We start from the raw sequence: 15714 nt of genomic DNA, 5'->3' as shown, positions 1-15714 counted from the left end.
AAGCTGCAGTAGGAGTAACTAGCTGGGGGAAGTATGGCAACCTGAGCACTATCCTCTACTTTGCCCTATTTTCTCATCAGCAATGCTATTCACATGTTGTCCCCTGTCCCACTCCCCCTGTGGAGTGTATCTCTTTCAGATGCCCCGATGACAGATGGACCCTCTCCTCCTCCTCGCCTGGCCCTCCTCCACCCGCCTCCCTCTCCTCCTTGCCTGGCTCTCCTTCTCTTCGCCTGGTCTTCCTCATGATAAATGTGAACCTTTTTTATTAATGATTCCACTATAAAAGTCTTTCCTCTGAGTCACTGGTCCATGAGTCCGTTTCAGTTTTATGAGGTGATTTATCATTTTTGTTCTTTTGAAATGATTCTCAGACCTCGTATATTCTGTCTGACTCACTTTAGTTCACACTTTTTAAAAACATCTGTAAGTTTAAAGTTTCTGGAGGTTTAGGAGGTAAAGGGGCGGGGCAGAAATGTAGAGGTGGGATTTAGGGGTGTGGCTTTGGTCACAGTTTTATGTTTGGACTTGATGCACTGAGATAAAAAACACACATGAACAGAAAAAGAAAAATATAAAATCTGTCACTGGACACAAAGTTTTAGAGTGAAGACGTTTGGCTCGACCAAGACACTTCTTCAGTTGTGGTCAGATTCCTGCTGGACACTGCCTTATATCTGTCTGAAGGAGGCGCTAACGACACAGGACTGAGCACATTATAGACCATTATAGCTCGCCTAGACTTTTTTTTTTCTGTTTTATCCATAAAAATCATGTTAAATGAAGTATCAGCCTGTCAGCCTCACACAACTACCTCTATTTTAACAAATCCATCCTTATTTTTACATTGATGCATCGAATAAACGTGTAGTACCAGTTTAAGTAGAAGAAAAATATAAAAACAAATGTACTTTTGAGTAACTTTTATGCAAGAAAACAATGAAAAAACTATGAGTCCAGCTCAGAAACACTTTAAATGACATTTGTGAACAATCATCAACATTTATACAAGAGATTATGCAGATTGTACTTAGGGTTTGGTTTTTACAGCCCTTCATATAAAAAATGTCAGATGTTTTTGCAGCTCAGACATGGATTTTGCCAGGTCATATTTTTTGGAATGTTGACTAAAGAATATCTGAAGTTCTGCAGCTGATGAGTTTGTGTCTTTGGTAAAATAAGTGACATGTTTAAAGAGCACTCCGCTTTGAGGCGCCGTTTGAATTTACACGAAGCACAACTGGTCGTGGTGTCACGGTAACGGAAAGTCCGTAACCGTGAGTCTATCGGCGGCGAAAGCGTCTGACGCTATAGAGTTAATGATTTCACACTTATTATCATCCTGAGGCTCTGTTGTTCTCTTTGTTCTCTGTTGTCCTCTTTGTTCTCTTTGTTCTCTGTTGTTTTCTTTGTTCCTTTTGTTCTCTGTTGTTCTCTGTTGTTCTCTTTGTTCTCTGTTGTTCTCTTTGTTCTCTGTTGTTCTCTTTGTTCTCTGTTGTTCTCTTTGTTCTCTGTTATTCTCTGTGTTCTCTGTTGCTCTCTTTGTTCCTTTGTTCTCTTTGGGTTTGAGGGTGATTTCTCGTTCCTGTTCAGAGACGTGTTTGTTCTGTTGTTCTCTTTGTTCCTTTGTTCTCTTTGGATCTGAGGGTGATTTCTCGTTCCTGTTCAAAGACGTGTTTGTTCTGTTGTGTTTGTTTTATTCTTTATTCTTTCTATGGTCTTTGTGCTTTGGGCAGTGCTGTTTTTAAATGTGTTTATGGATAAATGTGACTTTTTGACTTTGTGCGTCTGGACTTGTGGGTTTGTCTAAAGTCGGTTTGTCCGTGTCGTCGTCCAGATCCAGGACGTCTGGTCCCATGTCCATCTGTGTTTTGTGTCTGATGTGAAGATAATGATCCTGTTTGTGTCTGTGGAGTTTTATCTGTGAAATCACCACAGGACAAACTATAATCACATTTATATTTTATTAAAGCCACACCAGAAAAACGCCCTCAAACGGAGAGTTTCACAGATCAATAATCATCATGTTTACATTTGATTTGTGTGAATAATCTGTTTAACTCATTAAAGGAGACAGGACTTTAGTCCTGCACCTCGTCCTCCAGGTTTAGTCTGAACTGGAGGACGAGGGACACAGAGACATTAAGATCATAAAAAACACCAGATGAACCATAAAGTTTCATCTTCATCTGTTTAAAATCACTTTTATTAAATATGTTTCATTCTGATTTCAGCAAAAGAAGAAGATTTAGTCCAAACGTCACAAGACGAGACTTCAGGAACCACGAGAGACCATGACCCAGCCTGAAACAGAAGAACAGACATGAGACAGAGACAAGAGGGACAGAGACAAGAGACACAGAGACAAGAGGGACACACAGAGACAAGAGGGACACAGAGACACAAGAGGAGACTTCAGGAACCACGAGAGACCATGACCCAGCCTGAAACAGAAGAACAGACATGAGACAGAGACAAGAGACACAGAGACAAGAGACACAGAGACAAGAGGGACACACAGAGACAAGAGGGACAGAGACAAGAGACACAGAGACAAGAGGGACACACAGAGACAAGAGGGACAGAGACAAGAGACACAGAGACAAGAGGGACGCACAGAGACAAGAGGGACACAGAGACGAGAGGGATGCACAGAGACAAGAGGGACAGAGAGACAAGAGGGACACACAGAGACAAGAGGGACGCACAGAGACAAGAGGGATGCACAGAGACAAGAGGGACAGAGAGACAAGAGGGACACACAGAGACAAGAGGGACACAGAGACAAGAGGGACACACAGAGACACAAGAGGAGACTTCAGGAACCACGAGAGACCATGACCCAGCCTGAAACAGAAGAACAGACATGAGACAGAGACAAGAGGGACAGAGACAAGAGGGACGCACAGAGACAAGAGACACACAGAGACAAGAGACACAGAGACAAGAGACACAGAGACAAGAGGGACACACAGAGACAAGAGGGACACAGAGACAAGAGGGATGCACAGAGACAAGAGGGACACACAGAGACAAGAGGGACACACAGAGACAAGAGGGACACAGAGACAAGAGGGACACAGAGACAAGAGAGACACAGAGACAAGAGGGACACACAGAGACAAGAGGGACACACAGAGACACAGAGGAGTCTTCAGAAGCTGCTGCAGGTGGAGAATAAACTTTAAGGACCAAACAAAATGATGTCTGTGTTTTGTGGAGGAGTGAGACGAGTTCAGAGGGAACAGCAGATCTGGAGTTTGGACCATTTCATTTGTGAATAAACAAACATGTTGTTGATAAAAGAGTTTTGTCTGGAGTGGATCCATAAATGCGACGTAACAAAAGGATGAGTGGAGTTTGAGTTTGGTTTAGACCTGGTTTAGTCCTGGTTTAGTCCTGGTTTAGTCCTGGTTAAAACCTAGTTTAGTCCTGGTTTAGTCCTGGTTTAGTCCAAGTTTAGTCCTGGTTTAGTCCTGGTTTAGTCCAAGTTTAGTCCTGGTTTAGTCCTGGTTTAGTCCAAGTTTAGACCTGGTTTAGACCTGGTTTAGTCCAAGTTTAGACCTGGTTTAGTCCTGGTCTAGTCCAAGTTTAGACCTGGTTTAGACCTGGTTTAGTCCTGGTTTAGTCCAAGTTTAGACCTGGTTTAGACCTGGTTTAGACCTGGTTTAGTCCTGGTTTAGTCCAAGTTTAGACCTGGTTTAGACCTGGTTTAGACCTGGTTTAGACCTGGTTTAGACCTGGTTTAGTCCTGGTTTAGACCTGGTTTAGTCCAAGTTTAGACCTGGTTTAGTCCTGGTTTAGTCCTGGTTTAGACCTGGTTTAGACCTGGTTTAGTCCTGGTTTAGTCCAAGTTTAGACCTAGTTTAGTCCTGGTTTAGTCCAAGTTTAGTCCTGGTTTAGTCCTGGTTTAGTCCTGGTTTAGACCTGGTTTAGACCAGGTTTAGTCCTGGTTTAGTCCTGGTTTAGACCTGGTTTAGACCTGGTTTAGTCCTGGTTTAGTCCTGGTTTAGACCTGGTTTAGACCTGGTTTAGTCCTGGTTTAGTCCAAGTTTAGTCCTGGTTTAGACCTGGTTTAGACCTAGTTTAGACCTGGTTTAGACCTAGTTTAGACCTGGTTTAGTCCAAGTTTAGACCTGGTTTAGTCCTGGTTTAGACCCCGTTTAGTCCTGGTTTAGACCTGGTTTAGACCTGGTTTAGACCTGGTTTAGACCTGGTTTAGTCCAGGTTTAGACCTGGTTTAGACCTGGTTTAGTCCTGGTTTAGTCCAGGTTTAGACCTGGTTTAGACCTGGTTTAGACCTGGTTTAGTCCTGGTTTAGTCCTGGTTTAGACCTGGTTTAGTCCTGGTTTAGTCCAAGTTTAGACCTAGTTTAGTCCTGGTTTAGTCCAAGTTTAGACCTGGTTTAGTCCAAGTTTAGACCTGGTTTAGACCTGGTTTAGACCTAGTTTAGACCTTGTTTAGTCCAAGTTTAGACCTGGTTTAGTCCAGGTTTAGACCTGGTTTAGTCCTGGTTTAGTCCTGGTTTAGACCTAGTTTAGTCCTGGTTTAGTCCAAGTTTAGACCTGGTTTGCGGCGTAACAAAAGGATGAGTGGAGTTTGAGTTGGAGCTGATGTTTTTAAAGAGAAGGTGCTCAGTGTTTTATGTTCACTCACCTCTGGACTTGTGTTTGTAGAAGATGAACCCGGCCAAAGACAGAACCAGACCCAGGACCAGACCAGACGCTCCAATGGCAAACTTATTCCTGTCCCCGTCCGAGACAGCGTCCTCTGTGGGACAGTACGGCTTACTACAACTATACACAGTGTACTATATACTAAATATAGAGAGACGGGAGGGCATCTGACACACAGGACTTACCCCAGTCCAGGACCAGGGGCTCTTTGAGACTGATGTGTTCAACCACACAGGAAATCTGGTCTCCAGACCTGCCACAGAAAGAGCTTTAGAAAGACCAGGTCTAGTCCTGGTTTAGTCCTGGTTAAAACCTGGTTTAGTTCTGGTTCAGTCCTGGTTTAGTCCTGGTTTAGACCTGGTTTAGACCTGGTCTACTCCTGGTCCAGTCCTGGTCCAGTCCTGGTCCGGTCCTGGTCCTGGTCCGGTCCCGGTCCTGGTCCAGTCCTGGTCCTGGTCCTGGTCCGGTCCTGGTCCTGGTCCAGTCCTGGTCCTGGTCCGGTCCTGGTCCTGGTCCGGTCCTGGTCCAGTCCTGGTCCTGGTCCGGTCCTGGTCCAGTCCTGGTCCTGGTCCTCGTCCGGTCCTGGTCCGGTCCTGGTCCTGGTCCGGTCCTAGTCCTGGTCCAGTCCTGGTCCTGGTCCAGTCCTGGTCCAGTCCTGGTCCTGATCCGGTCCTGGTCCTGATCCGGTCCTGGTTCTGGTCCAGTCCTGGTCCAGTCCTGGTCCAGTCCTGGTCCAGTCCTGGTCCAGTCCTGGTCCGGTCCCTGTCCTGGTCCAGTCCTGGTCCTGGTCCAGTCCTGGTCCAGTCCTGGTCCAGTCCTGGTCTGGTCCAGTCCTGGTCCTGGTCCGGTCCTGGTTCTGGTCCAGTCCTGGTCAAGTCCTGGTCCAGTCCTGGTCCAGTCCTGGTCTGGTCCCTGTCCTGGTCCAGTCCTGGTCCTGGTCCAGTCCTGGTCCGGTCCTGGTCCAGTCCTGGTCTGGTCCAGTCCTGGTCCTGGTCCAGTCCTGGTCTTGGTCCGGTCTTGGTCCTGGTCCAGTCCTGGTCCAGTCCTGGTCCTGGTCCTGGTCCTGGTCCTGGTCCTGGTCCAGTCCTGTTCCTGGTCCAGTCCTGGTCCTGGTCCAGTCCTGGTCTGGTCCAGTCCTGGTCCTGGTCCAGTCCTGGTCTTGGTCCGGTCCTGGTCCTGGTCCAGTCCTGGTCCGGTCCAGTCCTGGTCCTGGTCCAGTCCTGGTCTTGGTCCGGTCTTGGTCCTGGTCCAGTCCTGGTCCAGTCCTGGTCCTGGTCCTGGTCCTGGTCCTGGTCCAGTCCTGTTCCTGGTCCAGTCCTGGTCCTGGTCCAGTCCTGGTCCGGTCCTGGTCCAGTCCTGGTCTGGTCCAGTCCTGGTCCTGGTCCAGTCCTGGTCTTGGTCCGGTCTTGGTCCTGGTCCAGTCCTGGTCCTGGTCCGGTCCTGGTCCTGGTCCTGGTCCAGTCCCGGTCCTGGTCCGGTCCTGGTCCAGTCCCGGTCCTGGTCCGGTCCTGGTCCAGTCCTGGTCCAGTCCTGGTCTTGGTCCGGTCTTGGTCCTGGTCCAGTCCTGGTCCTGGTCCGGTCCTGGTCCTGGTCCTGGTCCTGGTCCTGGTCCGGTCCTGGTCCTGGTCCGGTCCTGGTCTGGTCCAGTCCTGGTCCAGTCCTGGTCCTGGTCCGGTCCTGGTCCTGGTCCAGTCCTGGTCCAGTCCTGGTCCTGGTCCGGTCCTGGTCCAGTCCTGGTCTGGTCCAGTCCTGGTCCTGGTCTGGTCCCTGTCCTGGTCCAGTCCTGGTCCTGGTCCAGTCCTGGTCCGGTCCTGGTCCAGTCCTGGTCTGGTCCAGTCCTGGTCCTGGTCCAGTCCTGGTCTTGGTCCGGTCTTGGTCCTGGTCCAGTCCTGGTCCAGTCCTGGTCCTGGTCCTGGTCCTGGTCCAGTCCTGTTCCTGGTCCAGTCCTGGTCCTGGTCCAGTCCTGGTCCGGTCCAGTCCTGGTCCTGGTCCAGTCCTGGTCCGGTCCAGTCCCGGTCCTGGTCCGGTCCTGGTCCAGTCCTGGTCCTGGTCCGGTCCTGGTCCAGTCCTGGTCTTGGTCCTGGTCCGGTCCTGGTCCTGGTCCTGGTCCTGGTCCGGTCCTGGTCCTGGTCCGGTCCTGGTCTGGTCCAGTCCTGGTCCAGTCCTGGTCCTGGTCCAGTCCTGGTCCTGGTCCAGTCCTGGTCCAGTCCTGGTCCTGGTCCAGTCCTGGTCCTGGTCCTGGTCCGGTCCTGGTCCGGTCCTGGTCCTGGTCCTGGTCCAGTCCTGGTCCTGGTCCTGGTCCTGGTCCTGGTCCAGTCCTGGTCCAGTCCTGGTCCTGGTCCGGTCCTGGTCTTGGTCAGTACCTGGGGGAGTACTCCAGCTGTGAGTGCAGTTGGTAGTACCAGTCTGCGTGGGGCATTAGGTCAGTACTGGTCACTCCGATGGTCAGGGGTTGGTGGTGGTTGGTCCAGGACACGGTGACGTCTTTGGGGTAAAAGCCGTAGACGCTGCAGACCAGAACCCTGTCACTGCCAGCAGAGGGCGCCGAGTTCAGCACCGCGTACGGCTCCACTGGAACAGAGGGAAATAAGGGTCATGTGACCTCAGGGGACAGAGGGTCATGTGACCTCAGGGGACGGTGACCTCAGGGGACGGTGGGTCATGTGACCTCAGGGGACAGTCATGTGACCTCAGGGGACAGAGGGTCATGTGACCTCAGGGGACAGTCATGTGACCTCAGGGGACAGTGACCTCAGGGGACGGTCATGTGACCTCAGGGGACGGTCATGTGACCTCAGGGGACAGAGGGTCATGTGACCTCAGGGGACAGTCATGTGACCTCAGGGGACAGAGGGTCATGTGACCTCAGGGGACGGTCATGTGACCTCAGGGGACGGTCATGTGACCTCAGGGGACAGTCATGTGACCTCAGGGGACAGTGACCTCAGGGGACGGTCATGTGACCTCAGGGGACGGTCATGTGACCTCAGGGGACGGTCATGTGACCTCAGGGGACGGTCATGTGACCTCAGGGGACAGTCATGTGACCTCAGGGGACGGGGGGTCACGTGACCTCAGGGGACAGAGGGTCATGTGACCTGGGCTCACCTGATTTGGAGAGGATGGCATCGTTCCAGATGTTGATGTTGTTGACACAGAGTCTGTCCTTCTCATGTCTCCGCCTCTCGAGCGTTGCAGGATCTTTGTTCCATCTCTCTGCGTTCTTCACTCCGTACTCTGTGTATCCCACAAACTTCCCGACTCGACTGTCAAACCTGATGTACTCCAGTTTGTGGTAGAAATGAGAGTAAATGTACTGTATGTCCTTAGGGTCAGTGGAGTTGAACTCACAGCTGTGTGTCACAACATGTAAATATCCATCTGAAACAGAGAGACACACCTGAAATAAAATAATAATGACCCTTGTGTCTGAGGTCAAACTGACCACATTAAATAAACTGACCACATTAAATAAACTGACCACATTAAATAAACTGACCGCTCTAAATAAACTGGACACACAGATGTGACACAAACACAAACTGAAATCTGATCTGGACTCAGGCTCAAAAGATTCAGGTTAAAATAATAAAAGTGATAAAGTTCCTGACGTCCTGAGTCAAATCCTTCAGTTTGTTTCAACTTTATTAAATAAAAGAATAAAATCCATTAAAGTTCTTTATGTTTGATGGTCAGTTTTCTCTCTGACCGACTGTAGTTTGTGTCACACCAAACTCACACCGGACACTTTAGTGTCATTAGTTTATTTAGTTTCATTTTAAATCTTTCACATTAATATGATTCTTTCATGTGTTTGTTGTTAATTTAATAAAATTGTTCCTCACCTGCAGTTTGAAGCCCCAGCAGCAGCAGAGCACACACACACACACAGGTCCTTCTCATGTCTGACCTCTGACCCTGACCTCTGACCTCTGACCTCTGATCTCACTCAAACACAGTGTCTGACCCAAACTGAGTCTCACACTGACTTCTTCTGTCTCTGCAGCTGTATTAAACACACAGGTCACGTGACTCTGTATTAAACTCATGTGACTGAGTGTCATCTGTTGCCGGGCAGACTGCAGACAGAAACATACAGATAATCTGCACAGAAAGTATTTAAACAACAACACAGATTTATAAGACTCATATTTATCAAAAATAATCTTTATTCTGCCACATCACACGTCTCTGTTTTTACAAGAAAAACATTTAAAACATTTAAGTCTAAATCTGAGGAAAAAACACTTTTATTTCACAAACAAGAACCTGATTCAGGTTTATGGACAACAGTAAACTGAAGGAACTGGACTGGACTGGACTGGACTGGACTAGACTGAACCAAATGTGTCGTCTATCACTCCTCTACAGCTCTAAACATATCACCAAAAGACTGTGTGTGTGTGTGTGTGGGTGTGGGTGTGTGTGTGTGTTTGTGTTTGCTTATATGAGTGTGAGAATGTATGTGTAGATGTGTATTTTTGTGTGTGTCTGATTCAGGAGGAGCAGTGTGGTTTTCGTCCTGGTCGTGGAACACTGGACCAGCTCTATACTCTCCATCGGGTCCTCGAGGCTCATGGGAGTTTGCCCAACCAGTCCACATGTGTTTTGTGGATCTGGAGAAGGCATTCGACCGTGTCCCTCGTGGTGTCCTTTGGGGGGTGCTCTGGGAGTATGGGGTCCGGGGCTCTTTGCTAAGGGCTGTCCGGTCCCTGTATGACCGGAGCAGGAGCTGTGTTCATTGCCGGCAGTAAGTCAGACCTGTTCCCGGTGCATGTTGGACTCCGCCAGGGCTGCCCTTTATCACCGGTTCTGTTCATTAGGTTCACACGGAAAGAAGCCAAGGAGAACAAACTGGCCTTTTTAGATTGTGCAGTAGCAATAGGAGAGGACAGGCGACTCCAGGTAGAAGTTTACAGGAAGCCAACACATACGGACCAATACTGTGTGTAGGGGTGTGTGTGTGTGTGTGTATATGTGTGTGTATATTTGTACGTGTACAACAGATTCACACAAACGTTTTATTATTTTAATCAATTTTATTAAATCCCAGTGTAAATATTAAACCTCATTTTATTTAAATCTGATTAAACAAAACACAAAAATAAGAGCGATGACATCACAGCAGCTGTCCAATCAGCAGCACTGTCTCCCTTTGACCAGGAAGAAGGTCCCGACGGCCACGCCCACCAGCCCCAGAGTCAGTCCCACAGCACAGAAGACAGAGGGCGCTAGAGAGGGCTTCTGGAACTCCACCGCTGCAACGACAGGAGAAGAAAAGTAAGTACAGGCGAAGACAGGTGAATACAGGTAAATATTAAATACAGGTAAGTACACTTTAAATACATGTAAATACAGGTGAATATACTTTAAATATGTGTAAAAACAGGACCATACAGGTAAAAACAGGTCAAATCAGGTAAATACAGACAAAAAAAACAACTAAATGCAGGTAAATACACTTTAAATATGTTCATAACACAAACACACAGATATAAAGAGCACACACATATGGACATAAACATGAGGACAGGAGCTCAGGAGGGACAGTGTTTGTCCACTGAGCCACAGGTGACAGGTTCAATTCCAGCTCCCACAGATGAATTTTGCTGTTGTGTCTTTGGGCAAGACAAGGACAACCCCCTCACCCCCAGGTCTGTGTGTGTATTACATATATATAAGGTAAAGTACTCACTCCAGAGCCTGCTCCTCTGCGCCCCCTTCAGGGCGGGGTGCTCCAGTGCACAGCTGTACACTTGTCCCTCCTCTGGGGACATGTCCAGTCTGGAGAACTGTGTGAATGTCCCATCGCTCTGAGGATAGGCCTGGGACACAGAGGCAGAGCGGGTCACGTTGTGTCCATCTTTGGTCCAGGAGAAGTGGACAGGAGCGGGGTAGAACCCCGAGGCCTGACACACCAGAGTGTTGGGGTGAGAGGGCCTCAGGTGGTCCTCAGGGTAGAGCAGGGGGGCCCCGGGGGGGTCTGGGGGACAGAGGGACAGAGGGACACAGGTCAGACTGAGACAAAGAGACTGGAGTCTGTTATTACTGAAAAACACAAGTACAGTTTAGATCAATAAGAAACATGACACAACTGGAACAAGGGCAGTGTGTGTAAGGGTCTGTGTGTGTGAGGGTCTGTGTGTGTGAGGGTCTGTGTGTGTGTGTGTGTGTGTGAGGGTCTGTGTGTGTAAGGGTCTGTGTGTGTGAGGGTCTGTGTGTGTAAGGGTCTGTGTGTGTGTGTGTGTGTGTGTGTGAGGGTCTGTGTGTGTGAGGGTCTGTGTGTGTGAGGGTCTGTGTGTAAGGGTCTGTGTGTGTGAGGGTCTGTGTGTGAGGGTCTGTGTGTGTGAGGGTCTGTGTGTGTGAGGGTCTGTGTGTGTGAGGGTCTGTGTGTGTGTGAGGGTCTGTGTGTGTGAGGGTCTGTGTGTGTAAGGGTCAGTGTGTGTGAGGGTCTGTGTGTGTGAGGGTCAGTGTGTGTGAGGGTCAGTGTGTGTGAGGGTCAGTGTGTGTGAGGGTCTGTGTGTGTGAGGGTCTGTGTGTGTAAGGGTCAGTGTGTGTGAGGGTCTGTGTGTGTGAGGGTCTGTGTGTGTAAGGGTCTGTGTGTGTGAGGGTCTGTGTGTAAGGGTCAGTGTGTGTGAGGGTCAGTGTGTGTAAGGGTCAGTGTGTGTAACGGTCTGTGTGTGTGAGGGTCAGTGTGTGTGAGGGCCAGTGTGCGTAAGGGTCAGACATTTTATTTGTTGTTTCACTCACCGAGCTCCAGGGGGACGTCCTTCATGCCTTTACGGGCATTCTGCAGGTTACTCTGACAGATGCCCTGATTAACCACAGACCCATCATAACACCCTGAACATGTTATTGAATCTCCAAACTGTGGCAGAGTGTAAACCACCTCCTGTTTGTCAAAGTCTGAGTAGAGCACCACCTCTCCATCCAGACCGTACATGTACTCTTTGTCTGAGTCTGAACAGCCAGTGATTTGCACATCCTTATGAAAACCTACAACAAACAAAGAAGAAGAAATAAAATTATTATTAAATATATTATTTTATTATTTATGTGGAATAAGAACAAAGTAGTAGTAGTAGTAGTAGTAGTAGTAGTCGCAGTAAAAGCATTAGTAGTGGTATTAGCAGAACAAGTAGTAGTATTAAAAGTAGTAGGAGTAGTAGTATTAGTAGTAGTATTAAAAGGATGGAAAGTAGTAGCAGTAGCACTATTAGTAGTAGTAGTATTAGTAGTAGAGGTTGTAGTAGAAGTAGTAGTAATAGTACTATTAAAAGTACTAGTAAAAGTAGTAGTAGTAGAAGTATTAAAAATATTAAAAGTAGTAGCAGTAGTAGCACTATTAGTAGTATTGGTAGTAGCAGTATACATATTACATACCCTGTGCAGAGGTGTACTGCAGTAGCAGTAGTAGTAGTAGTAGTAGTAATAGTATATATATTACATACCCTGTGCAGAGGTGTACTGCAGTAGCAGTAGTACTTGTAGTACTTGTAGTACTTGTAGTACTTGTAGTACTTGTAGTTGTAGCAGGAGCTTCATGTTGAACTGAGTTACAGTGAGATCTGTGTGTTTCTCTATAAGTCAGAGCTCAGCCAATCAGAGCTCAGCCCTCAGAGCTCAGCCAATCAGAGCACGACACATCACCAGGCTCCAGGTAAAACTCTTTACAGACAAGACACTTTTCTGTAACACAAAATAATGTTATTCTTTATTATCTGTTATAGAATAATAATTATATATATATATATATATATATATATATATATATATATATATATATATATATATATATATATATATATATATATATATATATATATATATATATATATATATATATATATATATATATATATATATATATATATATATATAGAACTGAAGTGACTCATATCAAGAAATCCTCCTAATGTCTTGAGAAAGAGCTGGACTGAGGGACAGAGGCTCATCCTGGAGCAGAGGAGCCTTGAGCACCAGAGCAATAGAGGCCCAGATCTACCACACCAGACAAGACCCGAGGTGTAGACTGTGCAGAGGCCCCTGAGACCAGCACATAACTGCAGGTGTAAGATGCTGCAGGGAAAACAAACATGGAGCGACATAACCAAGTGGAGCCAGAGTGAAACATCTGTGCAGAGTACGGACTGGAAACCCCGAGGTCAAAGGTGGAAACACCTCCAAAGGTCGTGGAGAATGATCCAAGATCCTGTGGGACAGATACAGACAGAATGGACCAACCCGACACTGTCAACAGAGCAAGAACCAAGTGAACATCAGGAAAAAGGAATTATTATTACTATTATTTTTCAGTCTAAAACAGGAGACAGGATCCCAGATCCTTCAGAATATTATTATTTCTTTTCCTGCATTTTTAAAATCCAAACAGAAGTGAACTTTACAAACTGGAGCTGACGTCAGGATGTTTTAACAACAATAAAAACAACAACAACCACAATAAAAACAACCACAATAAAAACAACCACAACAATAACAACAACAAAAACAATAACCACTGATGGATTCAAAATATATATTCAAGTATATTATGTTATCTCACTGTTCATTTTAAAGGTAATGTAATGTTCACTCTTTATTTAGTCATTATATTCAATTATGTAAACTATGTAATCTGCACTAATGTTTGTTCTTGAGTCTTGCAGAAAATGTCTTTTGAAAGTGCAGGATCCCACGGGAAGAAGGTCACTGTGAAACAGAAACAGAAACATCATGGGATGTTTTGTGCGAAGGGAAAGAGTGACCTTGTGGAAATGCAAAAACAGAATATATTTCTCTGACAGAATATATCCCCCCCCCCCCCCCCCCCCCCCTTCAGCGCAGCAGTGTGTTTGTAACTAGGGTTTCCTAACTTTAAGAAAAGGAGGAGAAAAACGGTGAGGGCCTTCAGAAGGAGGGTGGTGATTTGTAACTGAAGGTTTTTTGCCTCTTCGCTCTTTCTCCTCAATATTGAGACAAAATAATCTCTCTTGTCTTCTCTTCTCTTTTGAACTGTAATATAGGTTGTGAACCTATCACCACCACAACAACAACCACAACAACAACAACCGCAACAACAAAAACAACAACCACCAAAACAACAACCACAACAATAACAACAACAACCACAACAAAACAACCACAACAACAACAAAAACAACCACAACAATAACAACAACAAAAACAACAACCACCAAAACAACAACCACAACAATAACAACAACCACAACAAAACAACCACCACAACAACAAAAACAACAACAACAATAACCACAACAAAAACAACAACCACAACAATAACCACAACAAAAACAACAACCACAACAATAACAAAAACAACCACAAAAACAACCATAACAACAACAATAACAACAACAACAACAACAAACTGCCTCCAATAGTCAAACTGTTTGAGTTTGAGCTGCTCGAGATGAAACTTGAGTCATATATTTTATTTTGTTTTAATGATTTATTATAATATTTTATGGTACATTTTGGTAAAATAAGTTATATCCATCCATTTTCTTCAGCGTTATCTGGGGCCGGGTCGCAGAGGCAGCAGTCCCATGGTCTTTATACTCGTGTTTAATTGAACAGATGAACGTGGCTCCTTCAGGAGGAAACTGCACCGAGGATGAAACAGACTGGAGCAGGTCCACAGTTCACTTCATGATATTTTGGCTCATTCTTTTGACTTTCTCCTGATGTTACACAAAGAAGCAGAGTGTTTCAGGTGTGTTTCAAGTGAGTTTCAGATGCGTTTCAGATGTGTTTCAGGTGTGTTTCAAGTGAATTTCAGATGTTTCAGGTGTGTTTCAAATTAGTTTCAGATGTGTTTCAGGTGTGTTTCAAGTGAGTTTCAGATGTGTTTCAGGTGAGTTTCAGATGTGTTTCAGGTGTGTTTCAGGTGAGCTTCAGGTGTGTTTCAGGTGTGTTTCAAGTGAGTTTCAGATGTGTTTCAGGTGTGTTTCAGGTGAGCTTCAGGTGTGTTTCAGGTGAGTTTCAGGTGTGTTTCAGGTGAGTTTCAGGTGTGTTTCAGGTGAGTTTCAGGTGTGTTTCAGGTGAGCTTCAGGTGTGTTTCAGGTGAGCTTCAGGTGTGTTTCAGGTGAGCTTCAGGTGTGTTTCAGGTGAGCTTCAGGTGTGTTTCAGGTGAGCTTCAGGTGTGTTTCAAGTGAGTTTCAGGTCAGTTTCAGGTGTGTTTCAGACACATCCACAGGTGTGCCTCTAATTAACTCAGATGTGTCAATAAACCAATCAGAAGCTTCCAAAGACGTGACATCATCATCTGGGTTTTCCCCAATTGTTTAAAGTCATAATAATCTCACTGACCTCCACAACATCCATCAACCCCACACTCCACTCTCACCCACTGCCTAACAGACATCAAAAACTGGATGAATCACAACTTCCTCAAACTAAACAGCGACAAAACAGACTTCATCATCATCGGTCCACACAACATCTCCAAATCCTCACAACACTTCACCCTCCACTTTGACAACACCACACTCTCTCCATCCTCACTCATCCGTAACCTCGGTGTGCTCCTCCACCCCACTCTTCATTTGAACCCCACGTCAAGCACATAACCCGGACTGCATTCTTTCACCTCAAAAACATCACTCACCTTCTCTGCCGCTGAAACTCTCATCCACGCATTCATCACATCCAGAATCGACTACTGTAATAGCGTCCTCTATGGCAGTGGTCCCCAACCTTTTTATCACCGCAGACCGGCCAACGCTTGAAAATTTTACTGTGGACCGGGGGGGGGGGGGGGATGGGGGGCTCTCCAAGTGGCGGAGCAGTTTTGAAGCTTCATCGCCTCATCACAGAGCTGGTCGTATATTCTGCAGAGTGGGTTTGGTCTGTGGGAATCACCTGTGGATAAATCCATAGTTCAAGTAGAACTCCTGGTATTGTCTGTTAAAATCTTTCTTTTTCTTTTTGTTGTCTCTTTTTCTGTCTCTTCTTTGGGCCTTTTCCCCTTCAAAAGAAAGACGTCTGTTTTTTACTCATTTTACTCATTTGTGGGTTA

General features: G+C 46.5%; 2 protein-coding genes across 3 annotated transcripts; both read right to left on the bottom strand.

Moving 5' to 3' along the window:
- Positions 1-1947: 1947 nt before the first annotated feature.
- LOC117386464 (H-2 class II histocompatibility antigen, E-S beta chain-like) lies at positions 1948-8665 on the bottom strand. Of its 2 annotated transcripts, none has more exons than XM_033983825.2 (6): positions 8522-8665; positions 7785-8057; positions 7040-7247; positions 4862-4929; positions 4657-4770; positions 1948-2304 (listed from the first exon to the last, which is right to left on the bottom strand). In XM_033983825.2, the coding sequence occupies exons 1-6, from the start codon at positions 8577-8579 to the stop codon at positions 2276-2278; spliced, it is 750 nt and encodes a 249-aa protein (XP_033839716.1). In that variant the 5' UTR covers positions 8580-8665; the 3' UTR covers positions 1948-2275. The 2 variants fall into 2 exon arrangements, with proteins under 2 accessions (XP_033839716.1, XP_033839715.1); XM_033983824.2 differs by lacking the exon at positions 1948-2304 and adding an exon at positions 2763-2847.
- A 1041-nt stretch (positions 8666-9706) lies between these two features.
- On the bottom strand, positions 9707-12236 carry LOC117386465 (H-2 class II histocompatibility antigen, A-Q alpha chain-like). Its single transcript, XM_033983826.2, has 4 exons — positions 12128-12236; positions 11427-11672; positions 10372-10659; positions 9707-9934 (listed from the first exon to the last, which is right to left on the bottom strand). Exons 1-4 carry the CDS (start codon positions 12219-12221, stop codon positions 9813-9815), a joined length of 750 nt encoding a protein of 249 aa, XP_033839717.1. The 5' UTR covers positions 12222-12236; the 3' UTR covers positions 9707-9812.
- Between the last annotated feature and the right edge of the window lie 3478 nt (positions 12237-15714).

The sequence above is a fragment of the Periophthalmus magnuspinnatus genome, chromosome 18 (assembly GCF_009829125.3).
Source record: "Periophthalmus magnuspinnatus isolate fPerMag1 chromosome 18, fPerMag1.2.pri, whole genome shotgun sequence".
Classification (NCBI taxonomy): Eukaryota; Metazoa; Chordata; class Actinopteri; order Gobiiformes; family Gobiidae; genus Periophthalmus; species Periophthalmus magnuspinnatus.
The sequence above is the reverse complement of the archived record's forward strand: the minus strand, read 5'-3'. Positions and strand labels throughout refer to the sequence as shown.